Source organism: Pelecanus crispus, chromosome 2 (genome assembly GCF_030463565.1).
Source record: "Pelecanus crispus isolate bPelCri1 chromosome 2, bPelCri1.pri, whole genome shotgun sequence".
NCBI classification, from domain to species: domain Eukaryota; kingdom Metazoa; phylum Chordata; class Aves; order Pelecaniformes; family Pelecanidae; genus Pelecanus; species Pelecanus crispus.
In genome coordinates, this window is record NC_134644.1 from 27,047,917 (window position 1) to 27,066,092 (window position 18,176).

At 39.1% G+C, this 18,176-nt stretch overlaps 1 protein-coding gene across 2 annotated transcripts in view; it reads right to left on the minus strand.

The window, feature by feature from the left end:
• Positions 1 to 18,176, minus strand: part of CDK6 (cyclin dependent kinase 6) — a 136,275-nt gene that overhangs the window by 100,691 nt on the left and 17,408 nt on the right. For both annotated transcript variants that reach the window (XM_075706068.1, XM_075706070.1), the window contains exon 2: positions 6,345 to 6,480. In XM_075706068.1, coding sequence (XP_075562183.1) covers positions 6,345 to 6,480 — 136 coding nt within the window. The remainder of the gene's footprint in view (positions 1 to 6,344; positions 6,481 to 18,176) is intronic.

The following is an 18,176-nucleotide window of genomic DNA, read 5'->3' on the forward strand; positions in this document are numbered from 1 at the left end:
CACTTCCAGTGTTTGTAATATTGCAATTTTGCAATGACTTGATCATAAATTCTGTTCTACTAAAAGCTCAGTCTCCATTCCTGCCCACAATTCAGAATCTCTTCAGTTTCTTAATTCCCTTTGACTTTCGGAATAAAGATGATTTCTGGCCCTCCATCTATTGAAAACAATAGCTTCCTTCTGACTTCAAAAAGGATGTGTCCCTTAGGGCCCTACTGGACTGTACTGCCTTGAGAGTTTGGGCCATAAAAGTAGGTTGAGATGTCTATTTAGAGAGTCCTTGATAGACATCTTTTTGTAGTGACATTTCTAATTCAGTGTCATTGTTTTGAAAGCCTAAAATTATTATTTCAGGCAGGTTGCTTTCATGCACTATGCTACAATGTTGCCTGACTGCTTTCCAAACTGGAACAACTGAAAAACTGTAAAGTGCTCCAATGATTTTAAATCACTCTAGTAAGGACAGAGTGATTTAAAATTATTGGAGTGCCTCACATTTTTATGAGCTCTCAGTTTGCCAGCAATGGAGGGCTGGGCAGTCCTGGGCTACAGCACTGCAAAAAAACAACCACACATTATGATCAGTTTGAAAATGTTTGCATTTGAATTTGGAGATATTTAACGCCACTATAATTAAAATCAGTGGCTGTACACTGCTTATAAAAAGGTCCAGGCTAAAGAAGTAACTGTATGGCTACAACATTATATTTTGTAGCATCCTGTGCTCAGCAATCCCTTCATTCGAATCATGACTCCTCCTAGCCCCTTGGTCAGACCGTACATTACCACCTGCACCACCGCACCAAAGGAGATGTGGCTGTGTCTCTACAAGCAGCACAGTATGGGAAAGAAATGGCAACCTGCAACAGAGGGAACCACCACCCTCTGGAGAATATCCTCTTTTTAAGGTTTAGTTCCTTCAGAGCTGCCACTTGTGCAGGGCACCTGCTCTCTCCTGCTACCCTTCCATGCAGCAGTCCAACGCCTGGTAGTAGGCTAATAGAGAAAAAAATAAAAGATTTATTCCACAATAATATATCAGTTCAGTCCTTTTGGTTTTCATTTATTTATAGTGGCAACTCTTTTTTAATTTGTAATACAAATTCCGAACAAAATTTATTGCAAAATACTCTACAAAGAATGAGATCCTCAGCAGCTGTAAATGGGCATCAGTTCACTGAAGCTAATGGATTTACACCTCTTAGTATCAGCTGGGGATCTGATCCATAATTTGTGGACTCTAAATTCCTCACTAAGTTTTGCTTCTTTCTTTACCACAAAAGTACTGACAGGAAAATGTTAGTAATAGCTCTTCTCTCAGTATCTTTCTTATTAACTTGAGTAGGTTCTTTTCTTAGTGACTTTTAACTTTGATGTTGTTAAATACGGCCACACTCTGAAGACTCTCAGTACTGGTGAATCTGTTTTCCTGGAATATCTTGTGTTGTTTTCAGAATTGCATGATTGTGTGACATCTGCTCCACATCTCATACGTGATCAACTGAGTAGGTACAACTGTGGCAGATGGCTGATGACTCACCTCACAACACTGAACACTGGTTTGCTTTCTGGGAAGCAACATCTTCATATTAATTTTCTAAAAGTCTTGCAAAGATGTGACTGGTCTGCCTGGTTTGATAGCAGGTAATGTAAGTTACAGGAAATGCACAGGGATGCAACAGCAACATTTATTCTAGGACTGGGGTAGTATTTTAAAATTCAATTTTTGCACTACTATCAGATAAATCCACAAAAGGAAATTAGGTTCACTGCTGTACTTTCTAAGTTTTAGGCATCTAAATAGCAAAATCTGGATCCTTGAATCAGATGGACATCTAGGCTTCCTATGCACAGGAGATAGAGAATAATATCCACAGAACCATTCACTTGAGTGAGGAATCAGGAAACACCAGAGAAAAGGATATACCTTAAACCCTGTTCTCTCTGTGATTTGGCTGCCCTGTTCCAGGCTGGGGGGAATACCACGAAGATTCACAGATCAAAGACCTGGGTAGAAGGACATTCCCAGCTCTCCCAACATCCCATGGAAGATAACATATGCACCTGCTACACCAGAGACCTTTGTTTTGTTCCCTCCTCTGCTGACTGTCAGATTGAAACAGGCACAGCGCAGTTAGCATGTGTAGCTTGAGTAGGCTAAGTTCTGATCAGTTGTAGGAAAACTATGGCAAGAAGCCACAAGTTCACTCATAATGACATTACCTCGCAAAATTACCTTTGTTCATTACTAAAGTTAAAGAACCTCGGTAACTGTTTGTTATCCCCTCTCATTCTTACAGACTCCTTGGCATGGCAGAACAAGATGACTGGAGGGAACTTTAAAGAGCTATTCCTAAACCACTTAATTTACAGCTCTATATACCAAGGCATCACATGCATATATTAATTTAAAGCTAAATATTGTTATATACATTGCAATAGCTTAAGTCAATAAACATCAGCTTGTTTGTATGCACGATTTCCATACTAAAAATGTAATTAGTGTTGTAACAACCGTATCCGTATCCAAATCCTTTAGGATCAAAAAAATCATGCTAACATCACAAGCATCACGTCAAAACGTGACCACCCAGCTTAAACATGCTTCAGTCCGAAAGACTAACACATCAAAATGCTTTAGTGGCCTGTTAACTATTTTTTTTTAAAAAAAACTTTCTGTAGCAGAGACGTGTCATTCCCATTTCCACTACCCTTATGTCAACTAACAAAAGTTCCTGATGAGCCAAGTCTCTTGGAGGCTCAACTGCTAACGCCATTAACGTTACCAAAGACCTGTGCATGACTAACAGCTGTGTCCTAAGGAAACTGAACTCATACCTTCCATTTCCACATAAACTGCCCTAAAGTTAAAGAGTATCCCAGAAAGAAAAGAAGGGGGGAGACGATGGGTAGAGAGGAAAGAAGGAAGATGTTGTCATTGCTGATTCTCATTCATCCCGTATGGAACATACATTAATCAGGTCTGACAGAGAAAGCCAGCAAGGGTGAGGAGGACTATAATCCAGTAGTTACAGACACATATTAATTAGATTAAGGTCTTGAACGTAGTTATCTTTCAAAGGTGAATGCCATGTCCAATCCCTGCTCACTGCAGGGGGGTTGGGCTCGATGATCTCTCAAGGTCCCTTCCAACCCAAAGCATTCTATGACTCTATGATTCTATGATTCTATGATCTCATGTCTACAAGAATTTGGAGTCATGTTCGCCATCCCTCTAGCCCAAAGTAAACTCCATTAAAAAATAATGGAGGTGCTTCAGCAGAAAAGATTTAAAATACCTCTGTCCAGAATAACCTAGAACTCAGTAGCCAGAGCTATAGCCACAGAAACGGACTACAGCATTCATGCTCCTGGCGACAGGGAGGGGAAGTGAGCATGTCTGCCTTACCTCCTGGGTAAGTATTCCCACTACCAGGCAATACCTCTAAATGAAACTGCCTCTCTTCTACAATTTTATGGGCACCTCTGGATATGTTTCTAAAATACCCTCTGGGGTGAATCCTGCTGCAGGGCTTTAGACATTAGAAAGGCATCGCTCAGCAGCATTAAGACAAAAGCTTTAGTTGTGTTCAAATGATGGATATGGTTAGTTTCTCTGAATTGCTACAGTCTGATTAGTATCTGCTAAACATAAAGGAAATTCTTCAAATGGTACTGGTGTCACTTATATTCCTTGACAGTTGGTAACTAAAAACCCCAGCATGCGCCAAACCAGCAAAAGCTGAGTCTCCCTCCCTGAAGTGCTATGTAATGATGTTAGTTAATTCACACAGAGAATATCTTTTGGGGCTGATACTTCTCTAATAGCAATTTTATGTCATTCAAGTTCCACTAACAACTGTTGAGTTTACACCATGGTGCCAAAGAGGTATATTAGATTCTTCAACTTCAAGCTATCCAGAGCTTACTCGGCTCATTTGGCACCTCTGTGTTGCTAACACACGCAGAACTTTAACAGATGGTCTTACAATACTGGCAGTTGTTTTGTACTGTGCTAGTAGTGGTAAGGGGAAGTACTCTACACAGATTGTCTGCAATTCTGGAAAATAAATGAAGTACAAATCCATATTAACCTCAAAAGCCAAACTATAAAAAGTCAGATTAGTCATTTAACGATGTATGTGCTCTGGGTTAAATGCTCAGTTGCTGCAAAATGGCAATATTTCCCTGCAGCCAGGAGAACTATGTTTTGCTTCAGTTTCTATGAGGAATATCCATAAAGACTGTATCGTTAGAAAGGTATCGAAAAGCATTACAAATAAGCCTTGAGACCCTTCCTCATGTGATCAGCCCTGACTATCAGCAACAGTACCTCCACAGACCGGGTGTTTTCACATAAATAGGGAAGCAACAGGGTGCAACTTAAGTTAACCAAATCTCTTTTTTCCCGTGCCAAACAGAATTCAAGAAATAACACATCAGCTACTGTGCAAATGTTGAAATCAACAGCGACGACCAAGTAAACAGCAATTTTACTTTTTTCCTCACCCATTTAAAAAGAGCTGTATGTACCACAAGCCGAATTTTACACTCACAAATTTCACTGGCTGCAGTGGAACTTGCACTGTACATAAAAGATCAGAATTGCTCCTCCTTGTTTCTGTGTGGCTAAATTTTTCTCTTTTATTGTGCCAAATTATCAGATATATCAACTGGGTTGAACTAGTAAAACCACATATGCAGACTAGTGCTTTTCGAAAGTAAACCCAACAGTTTCCTTCAGCAGTATAAGACCTCCAAGAAATGTGTGTTCACACATATGTATTACAGTCTGCTAGTGCAAATTTAGAATAGGCTTTTAGAAAATCACAAATGTTTTAGTCCTATGTTCACCTCTTCCATTTGCTTTAAATGAAACATAGCTCGAAAGATATTTCAAACTGAGATTTCAGAGCCTTGGTCATTCAGTTCCCATCCATTTCAATATATTTAGTTAGATAATATGTCAGTCACCTTGTACATTATTTTCACAATGTTAGCTACATTGAAATACGTTCCCTTAGGTAGCTTCAAAGCCCTAGAAGGAAGCAGAACCCTAAAAGCATTATCATAAAAGAGTCCTTCAAACGCAAGAGGTACATTCCAGTCTTCTGCTGGGACTGAATCACAGCTCTATCCATTTTTTAAAAATTTTATTTTATCCATTAAGGTTGTTTAAAAAACATAGTTGCTGGAACTGGCTGATGTTGTACATTTGTGACTTTGATATAAGTGAAAAGATCTTTATCAGTTTTATGTCTAATTTTATACTGCAAGATCAAATAACTCCTAAGTTTGAAGCTGTTAACAAAAAAAAATATTAAAACAACTAAATTTCAGATACGTTTCATGTTTTCTTTTCCCCCCTCAGGACTTTTGCCAGATTGAGATGACACAACATACTTCCAGAAAGTACTTATACAAATGCAAGATAAACTGTCTCTGAAAGCATAAATTATTTCTCCTCATGAAAAAAGAAAAATCAAAAGAAATGTTAAACAGACACAGTCAAAATGTGGAAAAGTCAGTCCCTCTGCTTCTCTTCCCAGGTGTAAACCTTTTGTCAAACGTTTCAAGCTGTGATCCTCGATGTAGCATTTTGCTGTGAAATTCCCAGGAGAGGAGTTGGTATACGTATTTTAGTACCAATAATGCAAGCACGTCCTATCCTGGGAAGAGGTCCTCCCCTACAGATGCAGAATATGGGATAGCATAATGGGAAAACTTCATGATCATCCTTCCAGTTACTGAGAGCCTTCCCAGCTTCTACAAGGCTACCCCCTTCCTTGAGCCCATCCTCTGCAAGAGCTCACCAGAGGTCCATGGTGAACATTTCCTGCTCTTGGAGTGTATAGAAACCTTTCTGGCAAGAGGGACATGAAACAACAGGATTCTCTTGGGGAAACAAAAGGCAAAGGGAAGCGGACAGGAGCACAGGATTTATTTTATCCATTCTAACAATACCCAGCACTCTACTAGACACCTTCTAGGGAAGGTTCAAGTAGTCTTGGACTAAACAATAATGGAATCATCTGCCTACAGCTGCAAGCAGAAGTCATTCTTAATGATTTGGAATGCTACATTTGGTAAAACAGTAGAGACTCAGGGGATTTATAAATCTGAAAGGGCAAGAAAACCAAGTGCAACATTTCCACAAAGAGATTACATCTGTTAGTGCATACAGATCTTCGCGCTGCAATTCATATCCCAAGCTGGGCATTACTCAGTTTTGATACAACAAAATCCTATGGAATCAAAATACACTTTGTCTTTGTGACTCATCTCTTTGCCCTTCCTATCTAACATTTTCTGAAATAATATCCAAAATCTTTCTTCTTAAATACCTTTATAGTTTCAGTAGGCACTCCAGGCTCTGGAACTTTACCCAAGTAAGTAGTCAAGTCTTGATCCACGTGTTCAAACACTAATGTTAACTTGGTCTCTCTGTCTGTTCGTGACACGGTGCACACATCAAACAATCTGAGAGGAGGAAAAGAAAAGAGGAGGTAAGTATACAGGAACCAGTACAGACATACATACCTTGCAGCTCATACATGTTATTTATATTTCTTACAGTTTACAGAATGGAAAAAAGAGCTTTCCAAAGGTAGAGTAATCTTTGAGCTCTTCATTCACCAGATAACTACCGATACATCAATAATATCATATCTCTCTCTCATGTGTGGATTCTGAAATAGGATTAAGTATAAAGAATTCATCAGCTGTTCAAAGCAAAATAATTACATGAAAAGAAAATATTTTTTTGACAGAGCAACTAAACTTAATACAGAAAATGACTTGATATTTATCCACATCCTATGCTGCAGCACTTACAGTAATTTTAAAAAAAAAAAGCGAGAAACATTTTTTGAGAAAAAATATACAGGGTGTTTGCATCCACCTTCAGTTTTTCCCACATAACTCCCATGTTCACCATTACACGGCTTTATAATTAAATCTCACTCGGCAGAAACAGAATTTTTTTGCTGATTACTCTTGCAAGTTCCTAGACACAAGGAATACCTTCAGAGTCAGGATACAGTCTGGAAAAAAGCTTTCTGCACAAGATGCCACTACTAAGAAAGCTTTCTTCTCTCACCACTTTCTGTCATCCTTTTACTGAAATTTCTTTATCATTTCACCTTGTTGCACAACATCAATTCAAATTAATTTGCAAAGCTCTTCATAATGTTACATTCCTATCTGATTACTCTATTTTCTATTGTTTTCTCTTTTTAATTAGGATTTTTCTCATCTTCAACACTTCATCTACTGTACCAGCTTTAATCACTGTTTTATTTTTTTCACAAATGTCTGCCCATCCTTCTACGCTTCACAGCTATACTCATACCAGTGCCTTTCACTATCCCCAAGTCCCACTTCTACAAAATCACAATAGGAAACCAACTCACAGATGGAAGGATGCTTGTTCCCCGCTCACATACTTTACTAATGCATTTATTCATTTAGTTTTAAATTGTACAGATTGGATTGCCTTTCTCTCTGAAGCAAGGCAGAATCAATCGCTACTTTTATTAGGTGACAGTAGACTTAAAAAAAGAATGAATACAGTTATTGAGAAAGAAGTCTATATAGTTAAACTGAAGAACCTATCATTGATAACAAACCAAAGAGTACTTTGGTTGATACTACTGCTTATTTTGGTCAACATCATAGCAGTTACGTTGTTTTATTACACGCATCTTTCATCCTCTTACTTAGAATAACTTCTTCCTTACTTTGTGCAAAGTGCAGGATTTCTGATAACATTATCAAGTAACATTTTTGTTGTTTGTCCTAGGACTAAACGCTTTATATGCAGGATCATATATATCATATCTGTAGACAACAGATCACGCACAAAGCCTTGGGGGTCACTGCTTTTCAAAGAGGACATCTGACAAACAGACTAGGAAAACGCTTTGTACTGTGTTTTTACTTCTTGCCTTAAATCTCAAAATAGTTCACAAGAGAAGGAAAGACAAGAATTGGCACAATGACCTGTGAAGACTGTAATCCAGGTTTAAGAGAGCAGTATGTTTCACTTGAGGTGATAGAGATTTAACGTGTTAAGGCTGTGGTCCCACTTTAACAGCATTTCCTAAATAATCTTTGGCCAGACACTTAAAAATTGTTTACTAGCCACCATGTTTTGAAAATGGATGCATTCACATTCCTTTTAGCTTAAAGAAGCTTTTCAGTGAGCAATAATTTGGGAACCGGAGTTACAGAATATAGAGAGACTATCACCCTACCACTACTAGAAGACTAATCTGTACTTAATCTGTAATCACCATATGAACAAATATTAATTAAATTATTACGGTAACATAGTGACTGTAACAGCAAATGTCTCAGCACATTTCTCATAAAGACAAATACTGTTCTCTTTATGATTCCCTTAATGGGGCGTACATGGAAGATAGATGTCTTGTACACAGTAAATCAGTTTTGTGAAAAGTCACAAACCTTCCTGAAAAGAGAAATTTGCTGGTATTTGGCTGGAGGTTAATAATCTGCAATATATTTATATAAATCAATGTGGAATGTAGCCGGACTGCCTATAACCCCAACACATGCAAATAGAGAGGAGCCAGACAGGTCTGAACATCTGAACATAAACACTGGAAAATATTTCCAACTGTATGATTCCTTTGTGTTGACCTACATTTACCTAAAAATGTTCTAAAACACCTTTTTTTGCCAGATATTTAATACACTGGCAAAATAATCTTTTCAACTATAGAAGAATAATAATTCAAGAAAAAAAGGAAAAAAGATTTCACTGTCTAGAATATAGAAGCAACATGTAATTTCCAACTCACTGGGGAGGGAAATGCTGATTCTCTGTTTAATTCTTCTGTATGTGGCTTATTTTGATTCTGGCATTTTCTGGCACAGCAAAATAAGGAACTCAGAGGACTGCGATTCTAGACACCTATTACTGAGTAATAATATTATCACTGAGTAATAATATTATCTTTCCTCTTTATACACCCTTTATGTGAAACTCTAAGTGCTTTACTGTTAATAATAAAAAACTCCAGATCCTGCACCGGGCTGGGTGGAAGCACATTGTGTTTACTCACAGAAAATACAACTGCTGCCTTGGAAATATAATAATTTAAAGCACAGCTTATATGAATCTGCGATACTACAAAAAGACAACATCTGGCATTGCCCGTGCTAATCATTCTGGAAATAGATTGAGAAAGACACAGCCTCTTTATTTAGTAGTTTCCATAGGGATAAAACTACTTTTTATAAATTATATTCTTTTACATCCACTGTGAGAAAATCATAAAGTCGACTTCTTTAGCTAGGAACATCTCTGCTGTACACAGTGCACATTTCTCAAGCCATTTCCTCATGATTTTCTGTACGTGACGGGTTAGTTTTGCATGTGATTGCCTCTCTCAAACAGGCAACAGCAAAAGGCCTTTTATTTAAAGAGTTACCATGTGGACACTGTCCTAAGTGAAGTAAATGTACCTCAATTAATACAGGATTTCCATACTGAATACTTTGTAAACACAAGCCCTGCCCTTCTATTGTACTTACAAAAGAAACGTTTGAATTATTTGATTAAAGTAAGATCCGCTATGGGAAATCCTGTAAGTATTTAACAAGATGTTTGGCTGGGAGTCATACACTGCCTGATGTGTCGATCTGAACTGGAACACTGTTGAACAGACACTTATGGAGTACCTGTGTTTCAGTGCAGGCATTTTTTCAAGTTAATTGTACTAAAGTAAAAAAAGGTTATCAGCTACAAATCTATGTCTCTCTTTTATTTTATGTTTCTAGTGCCTAGTGGATCTTACCTAGCAGAATACCTGCCTTCCGACAAAAATAATTTGGTTTTTTTGAACACAGAAAACTAGATGACGCATCTTGAAGTCTCCATAGCTTCTTACAACATGTAATCTGACAAATGCAACCTCAGTTCATCTTCATTGTACAATATACAGTCTGAATGCTTAATGCTTTTATAAGAAAAGACACAGTTATGCCAATTCCTTTGAAAACTATTGCATCTACTGACTGGTACTAATTTGGTAACTGCTTCTAGAAAGTCCTTAAATGTTACTGGACTTGATTTTGAGATACTCTGAGAACTGCTATAAAGTTACCCACTTTCAAGTGGAATAAACATTTTTTTTCCTGAGCAAACTGAGATAACAGCAATGGAGATCAAACCTATCAGCCCAAGCCACCTGCAAGAAATACCAAAAACCAGATCTGAAAAACTGTAGGGCATCAGTTCTCTTGGCTATTGTCAAGCAGATGAGTAAGTGCATCTGGAAAATTAGGCACATCGTAGTCAAAGGGAAGACCACAGAATTATATACTTGCTGCCAATGCATCCAAAGGCTTATTGTTATTTTTGCTGCAGTAGGACTAATCCAACATGAACACATATCCCTTTACTTTGCTGGTCACTCACAGCACTGAACAAAAACACAGTCCTTGCCCTCTAAAGTTTTTCAATAACATGCATTTACTTTTCATTTTCTTGGGAACAGTGTCTTCCTAGCTTATGCATGACAGAGAAAGAGAACTGGAGCCATTGGTTTATGAGTCGGAGAAATGTTTAAGACAACTGTGGTGTGGTAAGTAGAGGCAGAGTAATACGCTACAGTTTTAAGGTTTCATGAGCCTGGACAAAGACTCAGATGGAAAGAGTTTGGTGGTCTCAACCTATCTCCGAAAGGTATTCATCCATGTGACAGAAAACCAGCACAGAATTTATGTGTGATTGACAGTGCTTATACAAACACCACAAGATTGGGATACCAAGACTATTACAGGTCATGACTGAGATTTATTGCCAAATATATTGGGGGGAGCCTGAATAGCTTCTGCTTTCACTGCCTTTGGCTCAGGTTAGTCCTGTGAGTCCATAATTTTCAAGGGCACAGAAAATTTCAGCCTCTCATACCTAAAAGCATTGCAGAATGACAGGCATCCTTTGAGTCCAAATTTCAGCAGCAGCCTTAGACTCTTCTGTTCTCTGGAAGCCACTCAGCAGCAAGCCCAACAAGCTCACCCCAGCTCCTTAAATTACGTACTCCTTGAAAAAAACAGTTTTCCCCATACTTTTAATACTATCTACCTTCTCCTTTCTTGCTTTTGAAGAGGAAAAAGACTGCTAACAGAAACCAGTTTCTACTTGGAATCGCATATACCCGATGTATTGTAACAAAGGGGTCGTATTTCAGATGAAGAAGACAATAGCTGGGCAAGTGGAGTGGAACATGTGCGTTACAAGAACCATGTCCCACGTAGCAAAACAGGAAATAGAGCTTCACACTCTGAAACGTATGACAGAGCTCTTTCCCTTTGTTCAGGACATGCTGCTTTGTCTCATCTTAATCAGCAGTCACCTACTCCTCCATGCCTCTGAAAGCTGGTACTTCGGACGTAGATTTTTCTTGCTCAAAGGAGCAAGTGAAGTACTTAGTGAAGTACTTTTAGATGAAAAAAGAGCACATGCAGATGAACAGGCCACTAAATTCAAAGTATCTCATATTCTAAGTGCATTTTTTCTGGGATGCCATTTCTAAAACCACGTAGTAATGCAAGACCCAAGCTCCATTTTCAAAAGCGTATGGGGTCTTCAGGAGCTTCCCAATGTGCTTGTTATGCCAGCTGCAGCTGCACCAATGAGCATCAATAGTTAGGATATGCCTCCACGGCAGATTGCAACATAATGCAGAGACCCTTAGGCCATGCTCAACTGACCCACCTCAGTACTGAAAATGTACAGCGTGACAGCACAGCACTGCCTGCAGCATGGTAAACTAGCCCACCGTGAGCTCCATCCAACGGCAGTCAGATGCCCAGAGTCAAATTCGATTAATTAAAATAAGCTTGGGTATCTCTACACTGATCATGGCAACTTATGTCTCAAATCCTTATTCTCTGCATTTCTACTGGGTTCTTGGAGTTTGTGAACACTTTTTGTGCTTTGCTACCCTTCCAGGAAAGAGTAGCAGGATCTCTTCTTGTCTTCAGAAGAAACCTCTTCCAGGCAAATAGCAGAAGAGGGCAGAACATAACATTAGATAAAATAAATGACTTCATCTAGGACAGGCAGATGTTATGCAGATAGATGGTTTCAGCTCTGCAGTCACTCATTCATTATCTGCTGTGCACAGAGCAGGAAGAGCTACCGCGAAGAAGCAATTGCATGATGAAAGCAAGGCAGCAGAAGTCCTATCCTGGAGATCTACTCCAGCAGAGCCCAGCCAATATTCTTGCTTATAGCCCACTCATCAGTGAGGTTTAAGGGAAGGAAGGGGGATATTAGGATGACAAGGCAATCGTTCATCTGCAAGCTGAGCTTTGTGCTGTAATTTTTTCCAGTCTCTCTCCCTTTCTGACTTGGAAAAATTATTTAAAATGCTTAGCCGTATAAAAGATGTTTTTGTTCTTTAAGTGTGTGTGAGGAAGAGAGACAGAGAAAGTGACAGAGAGAAATAGATGCTCTTGAAAGCGAAGTAAATAGCACTGGCTAAAGTCCGATAGTGTGGGCTGACTGGGCAAGCTTTCAACGCTCAGTACCGACTGCAGCCCTGACCTGCAACACCCCTGCTCTCCTGCGCTGGGCCCCACTCGAGCAACGACGAGCCCTGGTGCCAGACTGAATGGTTTTGTGATGCAGACAAATGTCTGCTCCGATGAAACCACCAAAACTAATTTTCAACAGAAGCCAAGATTTGTGCCCAAAAGATAAAAAGGCCAAGTACATTTACTCACTGTGCCACCCAAGTCTCTAAAAGATTCGGTTGTTAAAGAGTTTTACTTCAAGGCAAAATATGCCTGAAAAGACATTGTCTGCACACACCTCTGTTTATAGCAGCATGCTGTCTTTTTTAGCCCTCACACTGCCATTTCTTGTTCACCTTCTTTGCGAAGGGAGATTATTTTTAATAGGCAAGGACCAGAAATGGATCTGGTAAGGCTCAGTAATTCAAACAATATCCTGCCTTGCAGATCTTCACTTTCAGGACTTGTCCTACAGTTCACCAGTGTTTGAAATACTTAACTCCTCACCAGTCCATTAACAGCTTCATCTCATTGCAATTGATTTTAAATCGAAACTGGCCACACACTGAGCAATTGCCATTACCGAGGGAAAATACCAGCCTGCTGGTGCCTAGTCCCGTGCGCTGCCATACCAAACAGACTGTCAGATTCTCTCTGCAAGGGACAGGCCAAGTCACCCCCAAATCAGAAAAATAACGCGGCCTGTTAGGAAGACAGTCGCTGACAGATTGTTTAGGATCAGCAATAGCTGTCCGACCTATTCATAGTGCTCTCATGTGATCCTTGAGCAAGCAAATGTACACTGCCTTTCAGAGTCATGTACACTGCCGTTATACAGTACTGAGAGCTTCCAGTAAGCTTCCATAAGCTTCCAGTTCAGAGTACAAATTAAAGATGCTCCAATGCATTGGCAGTGCATGTGCATCTTTTATTAAGTGTTTTAGATTTTCTGTAGAATACCTTCCTCAGGGAAAGCTGCATTCCTTTTTACATTCCCTAAATTGCTCAACATGTAAATAAAACTTATGTCTGAATATTGATTTTGTTTCATGCAAATGAAAGGAGCACAGAAGTTATTCTGGACTCCCAGCTGTACCTGGTGCAAGATGGGATACCACAAAATCCAGTCTTTATTCATGTGTAGCTCACAGTCAAACTGATTGTTACAGACTCCACATTTCAGTTTACATTTTGAATTCATGCTTGTGCCAAACCTACAGGATCTAAATCTAAGCTGATCATCTCTTTCCTAGCTTTAAATAAAACCAACAACTCATCTTCGGAAGATCTTACAACAGTATAAGTATCATTCACTCTTTAGTAGCTTAATAATCTAATCTATCTATGCTTGGGACTTAACGGCAATGCCAACATATCAAAAATAACAAAGGAAATAACAACCCTCCAGTCCATATAAAAAGTATTCACAGCAAAATATCAAACATCCTGTTTGATACTCTGTACCATTTCATATAGTTTTTAAAATCCCTGCAATATCACAGCAGTTCCCAAGGTGTTTAATTCAGCATTTATTAAGTGGTAAGTAATTCCAATGCAGACTTCATTCCAAGCTCTTGCTTTTTAGAGATGCATGGGGAAACCTAAAAAAAAAAGAAGCAGGTACTGTAGAAGATGACAGAAGAGGACAGAAGAAGTCTACTGTTTTGATGCTTACCATCAATTCAGGGACTGCAGTTCCTGAATGACCTCCAGCTTACTCTACACCACAATTCTACCGGGGGATGGCAGCTGTACGCAAAACTCATGTGCTGTTTGAATCTGAATTAACCTTCCCACGTACACTAAGCCCTCAGGAATACAAGCAACCACAGCCTGACTAATAGTACTTCTGAAAGGCTAATCCAGTTGTCAGAGACGGTGAACAAGTAAGGTAAGGGGGCTTGCTAAATGGTGCAAATACACCCGAGCCCTGATGATGTTGCTACCACGTCATACGAAGAAGGGTCAGTACTGGCAGCAGCTGAAAGGAGCCCAAAGCTGGTATAGTGATGGTGATGAGGAGGGTAGAGAAAGCACTAGGTGCAAAATGTCTTGCTGTGGTTCTTTTACTGGCGTTAACAAGTTTTGATTATAACCCTCAGAAAAAGTATTGTTGTAGTGATTTTTGAGACACCGACACAGCCTTGTAAGAAAATACATTTCTACATTTCATAGGTAGAGATGGGACCAAATGGTCTGTGTTTCTCAAAGAAGGATCAAGACCTGACTTTTAGAAAGGGAAAACTTCCACGGTTCAATAATACGGTGAACAAAAGCAAAAGAGCAGGAAAACAAAAGAAAAAAAAAGCCTAAAGAAAAATAAAATGCTCAATTGGCTAAAGCTGACAATACTGATATGCACAAAGTAAATAAATAGCATATATGTTAGTAAAGACAGCTGTTAATTTGAAAACCAAATTCATTCTTTTTAGTCCTTTGAATTGTGTTGTTCTATTGAAGGAATTATTAAGGAAATCTGTAGGCTTTTTAATGTAACATGCTGTATATCCATGTATTAAACAGAAAGCAATTAGTATACTTAGGAGTAAAACACAGTAAAACATTGCATGGTTCACTGTCATGCCCATTTATTTATGTTTGGGTTTATTATTATGTATCATGTCTCACATACAACGTTCTTGGCTCTCTAGGTGACCTTAAAGCAAAGAATATCCTTGCTAAGAGAATGAAACAAGCACCACTCTGGGAAATCAGGTGCAAACTTCTTACAGAGTCTGTTTGTTTATTGCTATGACAGCACGGTCAGCTGACATAACACATGCTTTGAGCAGTGTTTTATGAAATGTTTTTAGATCTGTCAGTACAAAAATGCAATTTTGGAGTTAGGGTAGTAGTGTGCAGAAAAAAACTGTCATAGATCTTGATCATGCACAATCCACTAGCCCTGAACTACCAAAGAACTTAAGCTGTGCTTAACTTCCAGCATGCAAATAACTTCTAAGGAAGTATATATCATCTAAAGCTTCAGCTCCCTTATCTTTCAGAAACGAAAGCAAAGAAGAAGAAAAAAAAAAAAGATAATTTGTTGCCTGTGCACATGGAATGAAAGACAAAAGGCCAAAAAAGCTCATTTTTCTCTTCCTTAGACTCAGCCAGTCATTACCTGGACAGAGCAATGTCAATCCCTGTATGCCATTTAAATCCGTATCTACTATGATAGTTGGTGTTTGTCGTTCCTGGTCTGGCTTCTTTTACCCACGCAGTGAGAACTCTACACCTTGGGGCCCTGCATGTGAGCTCCCCTTTTGCACCTCAGTGCCCTTATCTGTACCACAATCTCTCCTTCCTAACTTTGTAATTACCTTTAGGACTCAAGCTGATTCTTGAATATGGCCATACATCTCTGAAAATGATGTTCATGATTTATTCCGAAGAGATCATCACAATATTTGTTTTTCATTAAATTCCAAAATGAACAAAACTGTGAACCATTGCTTTCCCAGTCTTTACCTGGGGGACTAGAAAACAGCAATGGATATGAACAGTTCGTGTTATCTTACAAATGGAAACAGCAATTTAACACCAGATTTTTAAACTGCATGAAAACAACTTTTTAAAAGTGTCTAAATCTGTTGAAAGAATCTGTTTATGGATTCACTACAACTGCTCAAAATTTCCTGAAAACGGACCAGACATATCCACCCACTTCCAATGCAAGCACGGTGGTCAGGCGGCGAACGCAGTTGCCACATTCAGCAATAGACCAAGTGAAAATCCAAAAGGTGTCTTACATTTTTTGTGTTGATTTCCACACATGCTTGTCCTGCATGAGGTTAAAAGACATAAAACTAGAGACGCAGTTTACAGTGCTTTTTGGCTACACTTGCAATGGGGAATGACTTTGATCAGGCTTTGATGCCAGATGTATTCCCAAGAAGCCCGCATGCCGTGATGCCAAGGGCACCATTAACTTCAGACAAAGGGAATTTCTCCATTCACTTCAGCAAAACCTGGAAGGGAGCACAGTGAACTCAACTGACCTCCCAGCAGCACTGTACTGTGTCCTGTCGCCACCACTCAACGTGCTACGAATCACATCCCATCTGCCCAAAATAAATAAATAATAGCACTCAGGTGATTTCCAAAAATCAAAAGACAAAGGCAATTGGTCACATGGGTAAGAAAAACAAAGAGGGTTTGGCCAGGTTTTGGGAGGCAGCCAGATTTATGCAACCTAACATTGCACTCCTCTTTATAAATTGCATTCTAAAAGAAAAACTGAGTGGCAGAGGGTAATACATAACTTCATAAGAAAAAGAAAACAGTGAGGGGATATTTATTCTAAAAGCAAAGCATCAAAACTAAGGCAATACAAAGTTAAAGTAACACTTAAATTCAGCACATACAGAAGGCAGATTTAACGCTTGCAAGAAGAACGTAGCTGTCTTTGGCTACCCATCACCAGATAGTTCAAATGCCATCCACCAACACAGCAGCCCGGCAGAGCTCGTGGAGCCCTGAGTTCTCCTTTCAGCTACCATGGAAGAGACATAACTCATGTCATGGAGCTGCTCAGGGGTTCGGTGGTTAGTCTGAACGGGTCATGTAGGCTTCCGTGTATTCAAGGGAAAGAAGTAGGTTGGCTGAATCACTCTGCGGGGTCGGGGGGGGGGGGTACTGTCTCTCCCTGTTTGCTATGGAAGACGCCTAGATGACTAATTTAGACAAGATGCTGGAATTTAACTAGGAGACATGACTCTTTCCGAGGAAGACCGTAACTGAGCAATTTTACCTGGTGGGATTCCAGATTATGTTCAATTGATTTCTGAAGGTATTTAAAAATATTTCTTCTCATGAGGAACTTAAAACAAAATGAGAGAGAAGTAGAAAGAAAAAGAAAAAAAAGACACTGAAAACGCCTCTGCCCCATTCGCTCAACCCATACAGACCAGGATAAATCTCTGCACACAAGAGCCTTTACCTAAGCCTCATGAAGTCAGTATATGTATTTAACTGGCTTTGGCTCAGGTCCAGAATTTCCTTTAATTTGAAAGGGAGTTTCACCTGTGACAAACTTGCAGGATTGAGTTTAATATTCATGTTGTACAGAACAGAAACAAATGGGACTAATAAATCTTCAATAGAAATTTACAAGATTTTTCTGGCTTAATAAATTTAGCCAGGGGGCAATTGCTCTTAAACACTCGATACATAAAAAGGGATCCTCGTATCCACTAGCATGCAAATTCCTTATACGTTTCATCAGAATTTAAGAAATTACATCTTACAGGTTTTAAAAATGTGGACTTCATGGCTGCTCTTTTTCCCATTCACAGCCATTCAGACGTGGCCATACAAGCTCCTTGGCTGTCATGTCATTTCCTCTACTGAACTGTCTTCTTTTTTTATTTTAGATTAATTCACAGCGCATGCAAAGAAACCAAAATAATGTCTATTTTTGTAAGATTCTCAGGTGCTTTCATCCTCCAGCTCTTCAGGTAGATGTCTAATACACGTTTCCTCCTTTTCCAGCCAGTTTACACGGCACTGTGAGCCAGCCATTTAAAGATTAATGCACACGGAGCGAAGTAGTCTACAGGCTGTACAGCTCTTTAACTATTTCCTTTAAGCTCTTGCACACGTATGTAAAAGAAAACAAATTA